The sequence below is a fragment of the Ambystoma mexicanum genome, chromosome 3q, assembly GCF_040938575.1.
Source record: "Ambystoma mexicanum isolate Mex_15411 chromosome 3q, UKY_AmexF1_1, whole genome shotgun sequence".
In the NCBI taxonomy this organism is placed as follows: domain Eukaryota; kingdom Metazoa; phylum Chordata; class Amphibia; order Caudata; family Ambystomatidae; genus Ambystoma; species Ambystoma mexicanum.
Genome location: NC_090926.1, coordinates 388373606 through 388395545, shown reverse-complemented (window position 1 = coordinate 388395545; position 21940 = coordinate 388373606). Strand labels below are relative to the sequence as shown.

Genomic DNA, 21940 nt, shown 5'->3' with positions numbered 1-21940 from the left:
CTGTGCCCTACTGCATGTATTCTCCCCACTGTGTTGGTGCTCCTAGGTTGTGCCCTATTGCATGTATTCTCCCGCTGTGATTGTGCTCCTAGGCTGTGCCCTACTGCATGTATTCTCCCCACTGTGATTGTGCTCCTAGGTTGTGCCCTGCTGCATGTATTCTCCCCACTGTGATGGTGCTCCTAGGCTGTGCCCTACTGCATGTATTCTCCCCACTGTGTTGGTGCTCCTAGGTTGTGCCCTATTGCATGTATTCTCCCGCTGTGATTGTGCTCCTAGGCTGTGCCCTACTGCATGTATTCTCCCCACTGTGATTGTGCTCCTAGGTTGTGCCCTACTGCATGTATTCTCTCCACTGTGTTGGTGCTCCTAGGTTGTGCCCTATTGCATATATTCTCCCCACTGTGTTGGTGCTCCTAGGCTGTGCCCTACTGCATGTATTCTCCCCACTGTGTTGGTGCTCCTAGGTTGTGCCCTATTGCATGTATTCTCCCCGCTGTGATTGTGCTCATAGGCTGTGCCCTACTGCATGTATTCTCCCAACTGTGTTGGTGCTCCTAGGTTGTGCCCTACTGCATGTTTGCTCCCCACTGTGTTGGTGCTCCTAGGTTGTGCCCTACTGCATGTATTCTCCCCACTGTGATTGTGCTCCTAGGTTGTGCCCTACTGCATGTATTCTCCCCACTGTGCTTGTGCTCCTAGGTTGTGCCCTACTGCATGTATTCTTCCCACTGTTTTGGTGCTCCTAGGCTGTGCCCTACTGCATGTATGCTCCCCACTGTGCTTGTGCTCGTAGGCTGTGCCCTACTGCATTTATGCCCCCCACTGTGCTTTTGCTCCTAGGTTGTGCCCTTCTGAATGTATGCCCCCACTGTGCTTTTGCTCCTAGGTTGTGCCCTACTGCATTTATGCTCCCCTCTGTGATTGTGCTCCTAGGTTGTGTCCTACTGCATTTATATCTGTAACTGTGATTTTGTGATCACTAAGTTCATTCTCCCCACTCTGATTTGGTTTCCTGATTGCACCCGGCTATGCCCCACTGCATTTCTGTTCACAACTGAGATTTTCCCATAAGTTGCACCTCGCTGCCTTTATGCCCCCCACTGTGATTTTGTTCTAGGGTTGTGCCCGCCGAGCATTTATGCTCCTGCGTGTGAATATAACCATAGGTTGGGACCCACTGCATTTATATCCCCCACTGAGATGTTGTCTTTGCTCCTTGGTGTGCCTACTGCCTTTTTGCTCCTGCAGGTGATTTTGCTCGTAGGCTGAGCCCTACTATGCCCCTGTGCATGTGTGCTCCTCTGATTGATTTTGCTCCTGGGCTGTGCCCTGCTATACTCCACTGCATTTATGCTCCTGCAGGTGATTTTGCTCCTAGTCTGTGCCCTACTATGCCCCCCTGCATTTATGTTTCCCACCCTGATTTCACTTCTAGGTTGTGCCGGGACGTGGTTTCACTCCTAGCTTGTGCCCTACTTTATTGCTGCCCCTGCACTGTGTTCTACCCCGAGAATGTTGACTCCCCTTTTCTGCCCAACTAACAGACTTGCCTCTACATCTACTACCACCTTGCACTACACACACAGTCCACCTCACACACGGCAACCTCATACCTACCAACACCACATTAACGTTCCTGGAGAGCCTAGCCAGTTCCCACATCTTTAACTCTACAACACACACCCACAAGCCCGCAGCTAATGAGGCCTTGCATCTCCCCTCCCTGGACAAAACACATACCCAAGTGTCAGCAAAAAACACATAGACCTATACCAGCAATCAGGACTTGGGCACTACTGCCCTGCACTCATCAACACCTCACGTTGTGGACATTGCTGCTCTATGCAACTAGCAAGCCCTAAACATTCCTCTTTCCTTAACCCCTTAAGGGACAAGGACGAATATGCTCGTCCCTTTTGCATAGACTTGCATAATAGCCTGGCACTTAACGGCCCATGTGCAATGAGGCTGCCAACATAGCAGAAGAGTGCTGTACAAGACCCCTGGAATGCTTGGGTTGGTGGCAAAAGCAGTTTAACATTGCACCCATCCTTGTGACCTTTGTAGATATCATTTGTATTTAAAAGGACGAGATAGCAGAAGGTATGATATACTGGGAGCTACTGGGACACCCAGCAGTGCTGTGGCATTCCCAAGCCCTTGGCCAAGCTCTCCACTTCAGGCAGAGTGTAGATATCATTGGAATCCTCAGGGAGTTTGGAAATCATCTCGCATGATGTCGCCATGGACTTCACGGATGGATCCAATCACATTAGCACACGTTGTTATGAATTCCGCTGTGGCTGTTGTTTTTTAATCAAAGGGTCTTAAAATCCATCCTCATAATTGGGGCACTCTTAGGATGGTAACTATAGTCCCAGCCGGCGTACTTCGATCACTCCTCAAATCGTAAGGACTGCTCTGCAGGGGAACATCTGTCGGACTTATCAATGACTACTTTTCGTGGCTATTTTCTCCTAGTCCCAAGTCTTTGAGTGACCACGTTCTTTGCATAAATCTGAAGGCATTGCATCATGATCAGTTTCGGAGCGAGACCGACCCTAGCATGGGTGCATACAGTTAGCCACACTGGGTGTCCCGTTGTCTGTCAGGGTCACTTATCACCAGCAAAGGAGAGGGTTCTGGTCTAGCCGAAGACCTGCAAAGTGGCACACACCTGATATTTAAATACAGTGGCATTGTGATATAGACTCTTGAGGGGCCTCTGCAGAATCCATTGGGTCATTGGAGACCATATAACCGTTTAGAAGATAGCAGCATCTGGTATTGTGGTCTGAAGTTTGTCATTGGTGATGATGTTGCTTGACCTCGCCTGGTGGTCTAATCCTTTTCCCCGTGGGTTGGTGCTGATGTTGTATGAACCTGGTGGTTTTTGTTTGATGTTCTGTGTTGACTAATACTTGGATTTGGCCCAGAGAGGTGGATGCTGTTGTTTTTTAATCCCTAGTCATTGATAATGTTGCTTGAACCCTTGAGGAGTTCCCGCTGATGGAATTAATGCCGCCCTGTTTTCTGCTTTGCTCCTCTAGGGATGAAGCGCTTTGGCCGGGATATCCACATGATGCTGGGCATCAAGCCTGGCATCTACTTCAAGGCCTGCTGGATATTTCTGTCTCCGGCGACCCTGCTGGTGAGCTAATACTTGAGCGGAGTGCATGCCCGCCTGCTGGCAACTAAGGCATAAGGCTTGGTTCATCAGCGCTCAATGACCACCACTCCCCATAAGCCTCACTTAAGAAAGCTGCTCACCAGTGTCCTTGCAGAATGCTGACATCCAAGGATGGACATATGGGTTTACTACATATTTTCTCCTTTTTGTGTATTATATTGCAGCTAATATAGGATTTTTATAAAACATGGAACAACACATGTCTCACCGCTCCCATTACATACTTCCTGTGAGTCCTGGATCACACATCCCTTGCATCGTTGAGTTCCGGTCCCTTGTTGGAGTTTTAGGAGCATCACTTTCCAGAACACTACCACACATCCGCTATTCCTCAATGGAATTTCTCACTGAGCACATATGTATGACACCTGAGAAGGTGCCGCACCCGTGTAGCACGCAGATCACTGCATATCAATATTTCTGCATCTCCGACTGTGGGGTCTGTGCTCTGTATGGTGAGGTGCTGTTGACGTGAACTTCCTTCTCGGCTTCAATTGACAAACACTCAAAGTTCTGCGCCCATTTTGGGTGCTTTCCCCACTGCCTTGGTGAGTGTGATCTCCCGATAACTTGAAAGCGGCACCTCTTCTTGTAACCAAAGAGGTAGAGAGAGATCATTGCAGCTGGGAATTAGGTATCCGGTCATTCCAACGAATGTAAAAGTTTCGAATGGCAAACCTTTGAATCTTTTTGGTCGAAATGCCATTCCATTGAATGACCATTTTGTTGAAAAAAATTCGATGGTGCCATCGACATGTAATGGTAAGTATTAGTGCAGGGCTGGAGCCAGGGTTAGGGTTTGGGTTGGGGCTTGGGTTAGTTTAGGGGTTAAATTAGGGTTAGGGTTGCGGCTAGGGTTAGGGGTTAGGGTTATGGTTAGGGTTGGGGTTGGGGTTAGGGTTGGGGCTAGGGTTAGTTTAAGTGTTAAAATAGTGTTAGGGTTGGGGCTTGGGTTAGTTTAGGGGTTAAATTAGGGTTAGGGTTAGAGTTAGGGTTGGGGCTAGGGTTAGGGTTGGGGTTGGGGTTAGGGTTGGGGCTAGGGTTAGTGTAAGTGTTAAAATAGGGTTAAGGTGGGGGTTTGGGTTAGTTTAAGGGTTACATTAGGGTTAGGGTTGAGACCAGGGCTAGGGTTAGGGTTGGGGCTTGGGTTAGGGTTGGGAGTGTGGGGGGTGGCGTGGGGGCTGGGGGAGGCTGGGGGGAACCCCTCAATATACACAAACACTTTAAAACATTCCAAGGGGCTGGCCAGTGCTGAAATTCCAGCACAGGACGGCTCCATGTAACGTTTTAAAGTTACAAAAAAAGCATTGAAATGCTACTTTTAACATGTGAAAGTGCATTTCAATTGAAACCAGTCCATACCTTTTGTCGATGGATTGGTTTCGAAAGAAATTTATTTTTGCATGTTAAATATAGATTGTCAAAGCTTTTTATTCGAAACTTTGTTTTCGAGGGTTTTGTGATTCGAAACCTTTTTTTTCTGAATAAATCACTATAAACCGGGAATTAATGTTAAAAGAGGGGCCCTTCCCCCAACCTGTCCCAAACCGACATCAATACTGTATTTGCCTAATAGACACCATCCTCTCTTGAGCACAGCTCTAGAGGCAGGTTGAGATGCATGGAAGTACGATACACACTTAGCTCGGTCTTAGCAGAGTCCACCACATACAGTGAATCTATGATTATACAGGTTGCAATGTATTACCTTAACTGAAGACTTTTTCTGCCCACACCTTGACATGTGCCCCTCTTGCCTCGCTGCAGACGCTTTTGGCTTACAGTATCCTGATGTACCAGCCCTCGGTCTATGGCACCTACCGCTTCCCATACTGGTCGGAGGTCATCGGGATCCTAATGGGGCTCCTGCCATGCCTTCTGATCCCCGCCGGAATGCTCGTCGCCATCCTCAAAGAAGAAGGGACTTTGTGGCAGGTCAGTAGGCTTCAGTCAAGTCTTGTGCACCACCAGTCCTCCTCTTCCACTCTAGGCGTTTTGCTGTAATGAAAGAGGCATGAATTCGATATGCACTTATTTGTATTTTATCTACAATATTTAAGGCTATCTTTACATGCTAAACATGGAGTAGGGAATAACTTTTGAAAATAATCGCAAATATAGTCAAATAGGGTCAGACAGACCATGGATTTAATGCCACTGTCGACGGAGTGCCATTTTGGCATGTTCATCATTGAAATGAAGCAAGATTTTGGGCCAACCTGACACCGCTTTTTGCCCCGGCTTGTTGCCATGTAAGCAATGTTTGAGAGTTGCCATGCTGTAACATTGGCCCCACACTCGAATGAGGGAGGTTTCCCTACACAGCCCCCCTGATCCTTACATGGGCTAAAAAGTGCAAAGTGTTTGCCATGCCATTATAAAAAAAGAACATGGCTGCACCACCCATGTGGGGACACAGTGAGGGCAATGTGATGTTTTACGCATTAAAGGATGTACAACCCATACCCACACAATGTTTGTTATGTCCACAAAACAACACACTTTGCCAAACAATGGAATGAATGAGGAATTCACTTGTGCGCAACAAACCGACTCATGTAATCCTTAGATCTAAGCTCGTGGTACAAGTCATTTCAATTTCTCATGAGGTCACTTATTCTCCACTGCCTTAAAGAGGACTTGTCTGAAACAAGGAGGAATTTTCTTTTATTTTCTGTGGGGTCCCTTCAACATCAACACTATTTCCAAATGATATACAGCCATGGTTCCTTTAACCTGCTTCAACCTCTTTTCCTCTTCCTTGCCAAATACTCACATCTCCTCACATGGCTATGGAGTTCCTCCTTGACACTCACCCCTAGCCCCCCTTCAGCTAGAAACCTCAGCATCATCTATGACCCTTCTCACACCTTGCCTACTTTCATCTTCAAAACAGCAGGGGTGGCTTGGCTCAAGCTTATAAATGTTAGGAAAATCAGACACCTCCTTCCTTTCAACACTGCCAAGCATCTCTGAACTATTCTTGTCTTCTCTAAATTGGACTACTGTGCCAGCATCCTCATTGATCTCCCCAAATATGCTTTCTGTCCTATGGACAAGATCATTAACTTTGCTACCAAGACTCTCTGCGAACTCCCTCTTTCCCTCCTACTTCCTCGTACTGACACCAGGCTGGATGGCTGACGATGCAAAACAGAGCCAGAGGTACATTTCGTCTCCTGGTTCACAAATCTATCCACAGTAAGGCACCACTGTATCTATCCTCCACTATCCAACTCTCCAAAGTTTCTCGCAATCTCTGCCCTTAGTGAACTACCCCGTGCTCCCTTTCACTTCTGCTCTTTCTCTCTCTTTGCTTCACTTGCATGGAATTCTCATCCCTCGGACATCCGAGAAACAGTGCACACTGATTTGTTCAAAGCCGAAACTAAAGAACACTTCCTCACCTACCTCTCATCTGCCTTCCAGCTAGCATTTTCCCGCCACCTTCCACCTGCCTCTGCCCCTCACTTCCTCTGCCTCCACTCTAGCACTTCCATCATGTTCACATCCTGAGAACAGCTGGCCACACTGTCTACCTGCACTTAAAAATGTCTCATGTTGATTGTCCTTAAACTGTGTAAATCCACCCATGTATTGTTCCCGGTGACTGTTCTATTTACTTGCCTCCGCAATCTGAATGTCACTCAAACTCACCACATTGTAAAAAATGACTGCTTCCGGACAAATTTCATTTCTTTTCTATTGTACTTTCTTTTTTACTCAAAGGAACACTGTTCTTCCTTGTAAATAAATAAGGAAATAAACAAATAACATTAAAACAGTGAATAGAAGAGGAGGTTTGTGCCCTTTAGAGAAATTCTCAATATGATGTTCCACATTAGAGGGTTCGCCCCAGGGTTACAGATTAGATGTTCTGTATGCGTGGCACAAGAAATATGGCAAGAGTTACACATCTTCGTACATTACAGAGGATCCAGATTAGAGCCAATTGGAGAGAGATAAAGACAAAGAGAGAGAGAAGAGAAAGAGGGAGAAAGAGCGAGAGAGACAGAGAGAGAGAGAGACCGAGAGAGAGTGAGACAGAGAGGGTATTTTTGAATTCCATAGAGAGGTTAAGCAGGAGGAGAGACTATTCTAGGATAAGGCATGAGCAGGTAGTCAGCCAAGTTTTGTATTCCACCAACAAGGGGACAGGACATCAACTACAACCATAGTTTTCCCCTTTACCAGAGGGTGCAAGTATAATGCATCTAGGGGGAAGGCGTGGGATGAGTTCTCTGTTCCCTGCCGAACTTCCACATCAGAGTAAAGATGAAAGGGATGTGTTTAATTCAATGTTTTCAGAAAATGTCATGACCAGTAATTGAGATTATAGACTCTGGTGTCCATGACGCTCTTGTATTTCTAAACATTAACCAACTATGGTGTATTTCAGTGTTGTCAACTAACAGTTTGGTTGACGTCATCTTCTACATGGTGGCCCCTGCCAGGCTCTTCAAAACAGCTACACAGTCAAACCCCAGGAATGGAAAAGGCAACAGAGCAGCACATAGAGAAATGATAGAAATCCAGGCTCTTGGTCAAAAGCAAGCAGAGGGTCATTGTACGGTCTTAGTTGAGCTGCAGCGTTCCTGGAGGTAACCAATGGAAAGGCTGCTAAGAACAATATAAAAGAAAATGTTGCCTAAAATCTTTGTCGCCCACTAAATAAGAGTATATTTTTAGTGGAAGGACCTGTATTGCCTCACAGTAGACAGTGATGATATTGTATTATATTGTATTTGTCATTTATATACCGCCCTTTCCCCATTTTTATGGCCTCAATGCGATTTGTGGTTGGAATGCCCTCGGGGAACGTAGTCCATGTGTGGGAGATTCTATGAGTTAATTTATAAGGTGCATGTGGGTATTTTGCCAGGTTATTATTTAGGTGGGCTGGCTAAGTTCTGGTAAGCAGCCTGGAGGTCAGGCACGTGGGCTTGTGCTGGTTCTGGTTTAGGATAGAGTACTAGTGCCGGATATTCGATGTGTGCCCAGCTAGAACAAAATTGTTCATAGGTTGTCGGTGTATACTAATGGCCCAACGCGGTTGGCTGGTCTCGCCAGTTGTGGTCTCCCTAGATTGAGATCCTGAGCAGTGGGACGGGGGCTCGGAGGGACGGGGGAGTGAACAATCGTTTATGGGTGGGGGGAATCTATCTTGATGTGCCGCTTTGAATGCTGGCAGCATACGTAGAGGTCTGGATAGGTGAGTTGTCGGATCAGGGTCAGTGTTTCTGTGCGTGTATCAACAGTATGGAGTGCGAGAAAGTTTCAAGAGGAAGGAGGGAAGAGTCAGGTTTCAAGAGCCTTTCTGAATGCCAAGTGATTGTCAATGTTGTAGATATGCAGGGGCAAAGAGTTCCAGATGATGGGCGCTTGGGCGAAGAAGGAGGATCTGCCCAGCCTTGCGCAGTTGTACTGTGGGATAACTAGGAGAGATGCTGTGCCAGCTCTGAGTGTCCTTGAGAGGTGGTAGCAAGTGAGTTTGTTTTAGAGGAATTCCCGGCCGGTGTTGCGAGTGGCACGGTGAGTGATGCACATGGCTTTAAAGGTAGTGAGTCCACCAATAGGGAGCCAATGGAGGACTCTTAGTGCAGGGCTGATGTGTTTCTGGGAGGGAGGCTAATGAGCAGGCAGGCCGCAGTGTTTTGGATTCTTTGCAGTTTCCTTTGCTGAAACGCTGGTGCACCTAGATAAAAGCAGTTTGCATAATCTAAACAGGAGAGGAGGATGGAGGTGATGGCATAGAAACGGCGAGGATAGGTGACGTGTGGGAAGATATGCCTGAGGATGCGTAGGTGGAAGAAACAGGTCTTGGATACAGAGTTGATGTGTTGGGAGAGGGATAAATCCGTGTCCAGTGTGCATCCAAAGTTTTTCACTGAGGTCGAGGTTGCCGGGAGATGAGGGTGTTGCCTAGGGAGTAAGGTCAGGGAATAGATTGGGAAAGGAGCGCTGTTTTCCCACAGACTAGGATTTTTGTTTTCCCAGGTTGGAGGATGAGGTGGTTGGTCGTGATCCAGTGATCAATATCCGAGAGTAATGATGACATATCTGGACGTTGGAGCCTGGCAATTGTACAAGAGGCTGGGCTGAATAACCCAGCAAGGTGATGTGCATTAGGGTATCTGATCCCTAAAGCAGGACCTCCCCACTTGAAAGTAGAAGGATTCCATTCATTGGCTCGTGAAACCCCCCACAAAGAGCCATGGCATTTATGGCAGTTTCCTATCCTTCACAAAAGGGAAGTGGGCAGAAAACATAGTTCTTAAATAAAGCTTTGCCATGTTAGTGGTTAAGTGGTACATCTGCAAAACAAATAAGATAGTGCACAGTACTGCACCATAAAAACACAAAAAATAAAAGTAGACCGCCACCAGTCTGACAGGAACACTACAGAAAGTGTCATACGTCACAGAAAATAAGTAGGCAGGCCAGGGCCATCTTAAGCACTTTTGGAACCCTGGGCACAGACATCTTTGGGGCCCCCCTCCACCAAACCAAAGCAATGAAGGGATCAAGAATACTGGTCGGGCCCCCCACCCGTCGCGCTCACAACCTATAGGTTGATATGCTGTCTTGCAGCCTAATAAGCACGATTACTTCCTTTAAGTCCCCTTGCCCTCTTCATTCTTGCTCTAATCAGAATGATAAACAAGTAGCATTTGAAGACCGACATTAGCAGTCTACAAAGGGGTTACTGTTTTAGTACCTACAAAGTACTTTTTATCAATAACATCCAGGAAGGTAGATGTAGTATTAATGCAGGACCGTATGTAAAAGGTACATGTAAGCCATAATAGAGAGAGAACTCACATTAGCTGCCTCACAGAATGCAAAAGTGCGCATGCATGCATACAGACCACCAATTGGAAGGAAGGAGAACACTATACATATGTAGCATGGATAGTGGAGTCAGACTAGAAGCCACCAGGAAGGTGTCTTTATCCAGACAGACTGAGATTAGAAGTGGGATATGGTTTTCAAATAGTGTTCCCATTAGATATCAAAGGAACATAGGCCTGTGGTGTGCAATTTAAATATGCTCACTATTAACACAGTGAAACCATGCATAAGGCTTTCATGAAGATCATACCATGAGAAGGAAATCACTCGGAAGGGCTGACAATTTTGAAAGGTTAAGGGACTGGCAATATTGAGAGGTTCGGCAATACAAGATTAAATGAGATGCCCAGGATCACACATTGGATTAGGGGTGAAGCTGGGATTTGTGCCAACTCTGCAATTTCTGCATTTCAACACTTACTTTTCCAGTTCTTATCACGAACTAAAACAAACAATCTCATTTTATTAAAAAAACAGACTTGGAAAGTACACAAATCACATTATCAAACATGACCATTTTTAAGCAAAATATTATAAAAATGTGTTATGCAAAATGGGAATGATTCTAGCTTCAGTCTCTCCATCATCAAGGGAAGTATATCAGAACCAGCATACCAATCGATGTGATTTAACAAATTTAATCTGGGTTTGTCTTTTGTATTTTAAAGCTTTAAATACTTTCAAAACAATGGCTTGTGACATTTTCATTTATAAACGTGCATAAAAACCTTTGACTTTTACCAAAAAGCAAACTGTTTTTTGTATCGAACAAGCAGACCTTAAAATATGCTTGCCTGAGGCCTGCAACATATTGTCCGCTCTATTCTGTCTACCAAACCTTCCACCCAAATGGCCTACATAAGAAAATAGATCAAGTAATGGGCTAAACGATACCAGCAGCATGCAAGAAGCCACACCTCACACAAGACAGCACAGTGATGTAAAATATATTAGATGATTTGTCCAGGATTACTGTATCGTCTGCTGGCAAATCCAGGATACAAACATGAACGCTGTTGTTCCTTAGTCTTGAATTTGGATACTTATTCACCTCTTGGACTAACAGTTTATGCCATCGTTGGAGGCGACTGCCTAGGTTTTACAACACCCCATCTGAACAAACCAATTTCTAGACCTTCACCATACGGATGATATGTTCGTTTTTATAGCAACCCCCATCAGGCGCAGGTACATTGCTTATAATAGCAGATGTTATATATAAACCTGCCTGCAAAACCAAGTACTTATGCAGGCAGGTTTATAAACTTCAGACATACGAAAGGCTCAGCCAGCTTTGCTGGAATGTGATATTCTAATTATTCATATGAACACATGTCTGCAATGGGAGCTTCACACTCTGAGCTAACTTCTGAACCATTGTGTCAGTCAAATAATCAATATGCATTTAACCATTGCCTATTGCACATGATCAACATAATTCCCACAGGAAGGAAAGAATGCTAGAGAGTTGTGCCATGAGAAACACACACACTATGTATACCACAGTGGACACAGAAAGCAATACGTGATGAATTGATCAAGGCAGAGCGCACTTGCCAAAACAGAAAGGCAATGGGTTTAGAGCCTCAGTAGCACCGCAAAAAATATCCCGACATGTGCTATTCAAGACTGGTGAACAATGGAATCTTACTTCTTCATATCACCTAGCCTTGTGGGGCCCCCTTCAAGGTGGGGGCCCTCGAAAATGCCCCTTTTGCCCTCCCATAAAAACGTCTGAGGCAGGCAGCCAGCCCCTTGCAGCATCGTCCTTAAGGGAGGTGGTAGTTCTACACAAACGGAAAATGGGTCGCCTAAACTGTTAACCTTAGGGATGAACACACTAGTACTTTACACAGATGAGAGTTGCACTGTGGAAAGAAAAAAAAAAGTCCCTCACTTGCCAAAAACAGTCCAGAAAAAAAACGAGAGCTAACACATATGCTGGGTGCCTTAATATCAAGCCACTGGAGGGCAACACAGTGAGGCAGGACTCTGTTAACGGCAGGTTTGGTGACAGCACTATAGAGGTGCGCAGTGGCGCTGCTCAGTTAATGTGTTGTAATGTGTTGGCTGGGGTGGAGCCCACATGCACAGGGCATGTGCTCACACACAGTTTGATGTAGTAGTTTGTGAGCTTGTAGATATGGGTGCACGTTTGTAGTTGAAAAATGTTCAAGAAAGTAAACTAGGTCAAACGTTACTCACCTGTACAAGCGTGTGCTACAGAATTAAACTATATATTTTGTACAGACATTTTTCGATTTGTCTCTGCTAAGCTGTGCTGTGGTGACTGTGTGAGAGACAGTGGAATCCCTGCACATACACAACAGGCAGCCAGATCCCTCTGACAAAAGTAACAATTTTAGCATTGCCTGCCTTGAGAAACACTCGGCCAACAGGCACCACATCAGCACGACGTCTGGCTCAAATATTTAAGGACATTGTGCTTAAAAACATATCTTTGTGCGTGCCAGAGTGCGGTTCCTTTGGTGCTTGTAGTAGTTTCAGCATGACTAGTGCTGCTTTCATGGTGATTCCGAAACGAATGGCAGATTGGTCTGGTCTTGGTGAACCAGATTCTCTTGGGCATCTTACACAGGTGTGATGACATCGTATAGTGCTGGGAGTTATTTATTTAATCGTTTTTTTAAAACGCGCCTAATACCGTACTTAAGTTCGATTTCTAAGTGCGGATCCTGGAATCGTACTTCTGTGCAGACTTCTGATCTGATCGGGTGCTCTTACTTGTAATCTGCCGGCGATTTGAAGTCTGGATTAAGGGTAACCATCTCTGTAATCAAGTTGTGCCTTTCTTCCGCCAGTGTCTACCGTGTTCGGAACTCCCGGGTGTTGAGGCGCTTCCCCTCACTATTGTAGTTTGGTTCAGGAGACGGTGAGCTGTCCTCAGGTTTGGCGGGATAGTCGGCACACGACAACCTGGGATGGCAATGGTTATTCTTGTGGTGAGAGCTACTGAAGGAGTTTAGGCGCCACCTCTGTTGCTCCGTGGTGGTGTGCAGCACTGTAGGAGGCAGCAAGGTTGGTCATGTGCACGCTTTCTCCCTGGCTGTGCATGCTCCACAGTCGTGCCAACAGCCACCACACCCCTGTCATCCTCGAGGTCCTGTGACCAGCGCTGGTCAATGTGCCGGCTTTTGCCGGGTCCAAGATCCAGCATCAGATGTCTTTCCGGATCTCAGACCCGGTCTCCCTCAGCTATGAGAAGGCTGTACGGAGCCCCCAGGTTGGGAGCGATTGGTGATCGTATCTGAACTGTGCTCCTTTCCCCGGCGTCATTCGTGCGTTTGCAGTGCTATTCGCTGAGCCTGTTTTTTTTTTTCTTCTGGCCTGCAAGGGACACCATGGGAATCAATGGGCCAAGACGATCATTGGGCTGGGAGCCATCACTGTTAAAAGCAGGCTTCCTACATGCTGGGCACACTATTGTTTTCTAAATGTGCATCTTACACTTCATAGAAAAGAAACAAAAAGTAATTAAACTTACATTCACTAGTTTTCTTTGGAATGTGTTTCTTTTTTTTGTTGGACTACCACACAAATACCCTGTAATTTTTGTTCCTCTTCCTTTGTGTGTTATCACAGGTTATATTTCTAAGGCTGTTTTACGCCTGTCAAAGTGCTTAATCATAAATAAATGCTTCTGGTGTGCTGACAGCAGTTATTGGGGAATAAAACTGTGGGTTAATGGGTGCCAACCAGCTCAACCGATCCCCTGTCCAAACACATTTTATTGTACTTGTTTTTGTTTATAAGAAATTGCAAAAAGTCATACGATAAACAACCAGTATTTAATATATAACATCTCAGCAAATGTCTCTCAACCTGCGCTGCCCCGGTTTTCTTCTACTGTAGAACGCAACAATGCATCCCTTAATGTACTAAAAATCACTGCATTACCAACAGTATTCTGGGTGCACCACTGCCATGGAAGTGATATAAAGTGGAATAGTTGTACAGTGTGGAGTTTGGAACGAAGCATCATGAAAGAAATTGCACCATTTTAAAACCGTTAGTTTGAACATTTCCTTTGACCAGATTCCAGCTGCTAGCTCCGCCCCCTCAGAACTCCGCTGCCCCTTTCCCAGTCATTGTGGGATCCCCTTTACATGTTCTCCATTTCCACCACTGCCTGTGGCCTTTATGGTGTCCATGTTGGCAATGGGGAAACCCGTGGAAGTGTGACAGGCACCCGGGTCCTGGCTGCAGTCCGGCCCTACAGGCCATTGGAGGGGAGGGAGGGGGCATTCAGTGCAAAGATAATATTTAGGCTTAAGCATTTTGGTAGTCATTCCATGTTTTTTTTAATTCAGAAAAAAATAATTTCGGGAGGAAATAACTTAGAATTTTGGGAGTAAATGACTTCCATGACAAAATGAATACAAGTCGATTTCTAGTAGGGTGACCAGACGTGCATGGTTGGGTGGCTACGGTAATTAAAGTTGCAATTTGTTTTCACAACTCTTTCAGAATGTTGATGTTGGAGGATTGGCTCAAACCCCCAACCTTTGAGGTACAAGTCTCAACACTTACTGATTGTGCCACAGAGACTGGCTTGGAAATGAGTGTACAACAAGCCATGTTCTTGAATTAACATGCCAAGATTCACAGACAAAACTGCACAAGTGAGATCATATACAGTTCATAGAAAGGAGAAGTGCTGGAAATATGATTGGGAGTTGGTTGTGGTGGCGTGTTGGGGGAAGGGCGGTAATTGGTGTGCTGCAATGGATTAGTCCCTCTTTTATGTTGTTGGTTTCCCAGTTTTTCGTTTTGGAAATCTGGTCACCCTAATTTCTGGTAAAAAGATAGGTATAATTCTTCTGTCTTCTGGTTTCCAAGTCTGATGTCGAAATGGAGATCAAAGTACCAAGTGGATTTGTAAAAGTCCCAGTCTGGACACGGAGTGAGGGACTGGGCAGATGCCCTACTGTCGGCATGTTTATGAATACTCTGAGGATCCACAACTGCAAGTCCTGTTTTAAAAACAGGGCAACTGCCAAAATTGTGTGAGCCCCTCTACTGAGAATGCCAAATAACACATTCTATGGGAAGGCCCACACCCAGGAGGGACTACAAGCATGTTTTAGCTTTCTGTGCCAAAGCAGAAGAGAAATAGGAATGTGCAGGCCAGTCTCGTCCCATCCACTAAAAAGGTCCAGCCAGTGGTGGACTGGCCTGCAGGGAGGTCTTGAGATTTCCCGGTGGGCCTCTGCACAATGGGTCTCTTTTCTGAGAGCACTCACATTTTTTTTATATTGCTGCCTGCAGCACACACATTTAAGATACTATTTACTCTGCATCTTGTAATATGGGGCCACCGTAAACAAAACAATCCAGTGCCAGTTTTGGTTCCCAGTTGACTCCTGGGTCCAGCACAGAAATGCCATGCAATTCTCCTCAGAAACAGAGTACCACATGCAATGCCAGGCGCTTCTCTGTGCCTTGTTGGGTGTCATTAGTAAAGTGATGCTGAGGTGCAGTATTTCCCCAGATCAAGGGGTCCACGTCCTGAATTACTCTGCTCACCGAGGGTGAAACCCCAAGCATGTATACATTTCACAGAAACGGGGGATCCCTTCTACTGAGGCAATCTCCGGAAGTCTTTATCTTCCGATTTTGGGGAAATCTTTTAATGTATTCTGGAATTTAAAAGGATAAAACAGGACTTAACTGAATAGTTAGTATCAAGTGACTAGAGCTATTGTCGGTCAGACCATCTAAGGTGTGGGGCAACAGACTCTCTTCGCTTACATACAGGTCATGCAAACTTTGAGCGTTAAAACATACAAATAAAAAATAAAAACATTTGTAGTCTCTGTGATGTTGAAACATGCACTCCTTCTGAATCTTTTCTATTGAGCTAATTTTTCCCCTAGTACTAATTTGACGGCGAGGAGCTGGTACGTTTGCAGTCAGGTGTAGTCAGGGCCTCGCCACCCAATTTTTGTCATTTGTACTGCAACGTTCAAATGTAAAGGGCAAGAGGCGGCTTACAAGCGTATATGCCGCCTTTTTGCGTGCATGGGAAGCAGTGTTCACAATGAAAATTAAACACTGTCCGACATCTCTGCATGCTGCACAACGCTTACAATAATTTCCTATGAAAACGCCCTGCTTTTTTGCTGGTGCTTATATATATAAATAACTGGTTTCACGCCAGCACGAAAATCTTGTGCTTGTTTTAAACCAAGTTGATTTTGAAGGCACAATTAAAATGTCCTGTAGCGTGAATGGAGGCCTTAAAACAGGCATAACTTTGTTATACCTCTTTTTAGCCCCTCCATTTATGCTACAGGGACTTCCAAAATGAGCTCCTTGGTGTTTTATGATACAGTTCTGGCCGGCTCATTACAGTGCATTCTGACATTTATTCGGGCATTCTTAGCAGACACCGTTTTTTAATGTGCTTGGACTTTGGATGTGCATGTGTTTGTGTGTGAGAGAGAGAGCGAGAGAGAGAGAGAGAGTGTGGGGGAGAGAGGTGAGAAAGGGTCTGCACAACCAGAGGTACGACCACGCTGAGCGTAGACGACCGAGTTCCGATTGATGGCCGAACCTTCCCAATATATCTGAGCTCTCGTTCTCTTCGTAAGGACTTGTGTAGAACAACCAAGAAAGCGCCGCTGACCCTGCTGTTCTCTATAAATACTCCCTGCTGATTAGGGCATCAGGCTTCTGAGTGTGCTGAGCGCGACGTTACCATAGTTACCTCATATTATAACACCATTCTGCTGGCTGTAGGTGGTTTCATGAATCATAAAACCAAAGTGTGACTTCTTCTCGCTGCTCATGGAGCCTAAGTGTTTTGTGTGTGTGTGTGAGGAGAGGAGAGAGGAGGGGACAGGGGGGAGAAGCCATGCTGCAACATTCTAGCTGCATCGCATCTTATCATTTTGTGACTGCAGTGGCCTGTGGGGACGGGTGTGACAGGAGCATTCTGCTGTGTCTGTGCTTCTGCACACGGTGGCATGTTCCAGTGTCAGAGGGATCACGAGGAGCAGGGGTGTTGCTAGGCCTGGAAAAAAAATCAATGTTGTTTTATGTTCATGATGAAGGCTGACGTAACAGCAGCTACATAATTCCGCTCTATTTGGCCAAAACACAGGGCCTCATTACACGGTAGGAGGTAACCATGGTGCTATTAGCGTCATGGCTACCCCCTTATCGCCTTCTTGGTCCGGGTAGGCGGTATGGGGACTTACCGGGTCATTCCGACCCTGGAGGACCCGGTAAATCCCCATGCCAATTACCATTCCCCATTCCCATTTGAGCCCCCATGGGGCTCAATGGGAATGGGGAAGGAGCTAATAACGGTACCGCTATTAGCTCTGAAGTCCCTCAGCGGGTCCCGTCCTTAAAGTGTGGTCTGACCACACGTTAAGGACGGGACCCGCTGAGGGACCTCATATTAGGGCAGTAAGGGATTACCGGCACCGGTGCCCTTACCGGTGCCGGTAATCCCTTACCGCCTACCGTGTAATGAGGCCCACAGTCGTGTTGACGATATGACTCCCAGTCCCAGTGTCCAACATATGCACTGTTCAGATGAGTGCATTGACACACCTTATATTGTTTATGTGCATTTGTCTCTCATGTTGATCCTGATAGGATGTCAGGGGTTTGTTTATGCATCACAATCCAAAGTACTGACTTTGTGTGAGCAGGAATTGTATCATGTATAGATATCATTTGTAAAATGTTGCGTTTCCTGTGACAGCTTGTAAATTGAATATCAATTCATTCCATGTATTACATTTGCTAAACAGTAACCATTGTCACTATGTGGTAATTCACAATAGGAGTGTCTGTAGGGCGTTCTGTGACCTGGCACCTCCATAATGGGTAGGGGTGCGTGTGCCCCCAGCCCATTACGGAGGAGCTGCTACTACTACACCAATACCACCCCCAAGGCCAGACTCACACATTCATATACACATGTACACAAGCAGTCACACACCCATACAACCTCTCTCAATCATTTGCATGACATCCACAGAACACTGCCCTAACAGAGATATGTGATTGTGTGTACCTGTTAGGCAGAAACCTGTGCAGTTCCCTCTGGGACCACTGAAAAAAGTTTAAGACTACAGGAGTTAGCAGTAAACCCAATTGGTAGCAGTCTGTACTACCCAGATTTACCTGGTAGCTGTGGCTGAGCAGTCAGACTTCTCTCAAGACGAGTTAGGCAGTATTTGGAGTATACAAGATAGGGCAATTTACACAGTAGAAGAAGCAGACACTGATCAGAGCTTGGGTGTAAAGATATATAATTATTTATTTAACAAAACACATCTATGAAAAACACACTGGCACTAACATGGCAAACAACTTCAATCACAGTTACTATAAGTATATATCAATCCCATAACAATATTTTGAAAAGTCTAGGTTCAACGGCACCACTTATTTGCAGACAGGGGTGAATGCTTTAACCTAGATGGCACTCTAGTATTCGTTAGGAAGGGAGAGAAAAAGGCAGGGTATATAATATATGAGGCAGAATATAGACTTTCCAATTTCGAATGTGAAACACTACAAAAGGGTATTTCATTTGTACCTCATTACAACACTACCTTGTTGAAAGAAAAAATTGCTTTTTTTAAACTAATGCGCAAAATGAAATTAAAATTGTTCTTTGATGTTATGGACATTCCTGAGAATATACAACCTTCCAAATACCTGGAAATGAAACCCAAAAGCACATTTACACCGCCGGCTCAAAATCCAACACTTGAGTCTTTTCAAAAATTGGTACTTAAAGATCTGAAAAAACTTAAATTTCAAAGTAGAAGGAAAGGGAATTTGACCCACAGAGAAAAACAGGCATTAGAACAACTTTGGCAAAATCCAGATATCATACTCAAACCTGCTGATAAAGGGGGAGCCCTTGTCATTATGGATACAGAGAAATATAAGATGGAAGTAACACGACAATAGGAAGATCAAGATACGTACCTTGAGATCTTTGAAGATCCAACAGAAAGAATCAGAGCAATAATTAACAGAACTCTATATGAAGCTATGGAATCAGATATCATCACTGAAAAAACAAAACGATTCTTGAACAACTTATATCCAATTATGCCGGTGATTTATATATTACCGAAAATTCACAAGAACCTTCTAAATCCACCGGGACGGCCAATAATTGCAGCAAGCAATAGCTTACGTGAAACAATTGCACAGTTTATAGACAAAGTTATTCAGCCATTGACTCGGACCTGCAGTACCTATATTCAAGACACAAATGATTTTCTAAGAAAGCTTGAAACTGTTACCTTCAATCCTGAAATAGATCGTTTGTTCACAATGGATGTCACACGTTTATATACAAACATCACACACCAAGGAGGACTGGAAGCAATGGAATGGATGTTATTAAAAAGTGGAGAACAGGTGAAGAGTGATCCTCTATTTATTCTTAAATTACTAAGCATAGTACTTCAGAATAATTTTTTCTCCTTTGAAAAGAGGTATTTCATTCAAATTTCTGGAACTTCAATGGGTGCAGCAATGGCACCTAGCTATGCCAATATATATATGGCTTATTTGGAAGAAACAGGAGTTATCAACAATCCAAGATGGAACAATAAGTTGAAATTCTTTACCAGGTTTATTGATGACCTTTTTGGAGTTTGGCATGGGACTGAAGACGAAATCCAGGAATTTTTTGAACACATGAACGGATTGGCGCCAAGAATTAAGTTTACTCATAAGACCAGTAAGACTTACATTGATTTTTTGGATGTGAAGGTGTATTGGAAAATCGACAAATTGGCTACAACAGTCTATACTAAGGAAACAGATAGGAATAGTTTACTTTTAGCCACAAGTTTCCATCCCAGGAAAACCATTACCAGTATACCCTTGAGCCAATTTTTACGCTATAGGCGTATTATCTCTGATGAAGAAGACTTTGAGAGAAAATCGATGGATTTAAAAAACAAATTCATTAAAAGAGGGTACAGCGAGCCAGTCCTTTCTGAACATTACTCGACGGTGAGAGATATTCCAAGAATAGTGGCCCTTAAGCCCAAAATAAAATCAAAAGAAGACGAGTTAGTGTATGTCACTACTTACTCCCAACAAAGTGGTAAAATAAAAAACATCATCAAGAATAACTGGAATGTGCTGTCATTAGATCCAACACTTGAAAAATTATTCCCCACTCCTCCACTTTTTGCTTACAGCAAGAGTAAATCGCTGAAAGACCACTTAATTAAATCTGATTTCTCACAAAAAACTAAAGTGGAAAAAACATACAGGGGCACATTAACATGTAACAACTGTAATTGTTGCAACAATGTACTGAAAAGAAGCTCTATCTGCCACCCTCATAATGGTAAAAAAATCTCATTGCTGCACACATCTACTTGTGATACAAAAAATGTTATATACGGAATAAAATGCCCTTGTGGCATATATTATGTTGGACTCACCAGTAGGAAGCCAAAGTGAGATGGGGAGAGCATAAGTCAAATGTAAGGAATTGTTCTACCAAATCACCTGTAGCACAACATTTTATGGCAGAAAGACACACCATTGCACAGATGAAATTTGTGATTTTGGAATCAGTTAAACTCCCAATAAGGGGGGGTAATCTGATGAAATTATTACAACAGAGAGAGATCGTGTTTGGAGATGGGGTTTTTGAAACCAGTTACCCGTGTTTAAACATGCAGTGTTGGGATGTATTTCTCTGTTGTATTGATGTTAAATTACCACACCAACATATAAATTGCACTTTGAATGGCTTACAAAACTGTAATATTCTCCCTTAATTTTGGTATCACTACAAGCACTAATAGACCAGGCAAGAAATTAGATTCACATGGTTAATAGCGTCTTTGCCCATTCGAAGATGGCGCCCGTGCTCGAGTTGCCATAGAAATAATAGAAGGACATTTAAGGTAGAAGCATTGCCATGGAACCCGCGTTTCTCCAATTGAGACGGCGGAGGTAAACAGGCATTGGAAGTGTGCAGAGAGAAGGACACAGAGTGGACTCATAAGACTAAGGTACTTATAGGTTACGAGTTATAAACCACACATCTAGCGTTACGGCTACATATATAGTGCCTTCAAATCTGATACTCTGTTTTGGTATTTTCAGCAGAGATTTTTTCTTCAATACACAAAAACGAGTGAATCGAGTTATCGTGCCGTGACTTGCATCAGGCTAGAACGTACGCTGAGACAGGTAGGCTGTCTCTCCTTAATCACCTACCACTTACACATTGAAATATGTTAGCAACCCCTGAAATCAAACATATAATATATGTTACAGGTATGTTATCAGAATTCAATCCGGCACATTGAGAATCTACCAAGTCTCCCCTATTGACCCAAACAGATTGATTTTGGTCACATATTTTTTAGGTAAGATTCAGACTGTTTCCTTTTGGTACATTTGTATTGTTTGATTGAACCACGTGTGGCGACAGGGGGACCCAGCGCTAATTTTTGGCGCTTGCTCCCCCTGAGCCACGCTTTACTTCGCTTCTGAATAACACGGATATACATATGTTTTTCAGTGACTTTACAGTCTACCAGAATGTAAATACTTGGACTTTACTCCAGGTCCACCAACAAGGTTAGTGCCATGTTATACCGTTAAGTAATTCAGTATTGATATTCACGTACTTCAAAATTACAACTCCCACTGAAATATTTTTATAATTACTTGCAGGAGGGATTTAAAGAACCTTCACCCAATATATATAACCTGAAGAAGGGCGTTTATCGCCCGAAACGCGTAGTTAAGAAGAGAGGACACTTGTTACACAAACATCACACAACTTAAGTCAACTTGATTATTGGGACTTGATTTCTTGAATTTTGTTATGTAATTGTTATTATGTTTATGAAGATA

General features: G+C 44.3%; 1 protein-coding gene across 2 annotated transcripts in view; it reads left to right on the top strand.

Annotated features, from left to right (window-relative positions):
• Positions 1–21940, top strand: part of SLC6A7 (solute carrier family 6 member 7) — a 543627-nt gene that overhangs the window by 407768 nt on the left and 113919 nt on the right. For both annotated transcript variants that reach the window (XM_069654061.1, XM_069654062.1), the window contains exons 12-13: positions 3054–3154; positions 4961–5128. In XM_069654061.1, coding sequence (XP_069510162.1) covers positions 3054–3154; positions 4961–5128 — 269 coding nt within the window. The remainder of the gene's footprint in view (positions 1–3053; positions 3155–4960; positions 5129–21940) is intronic.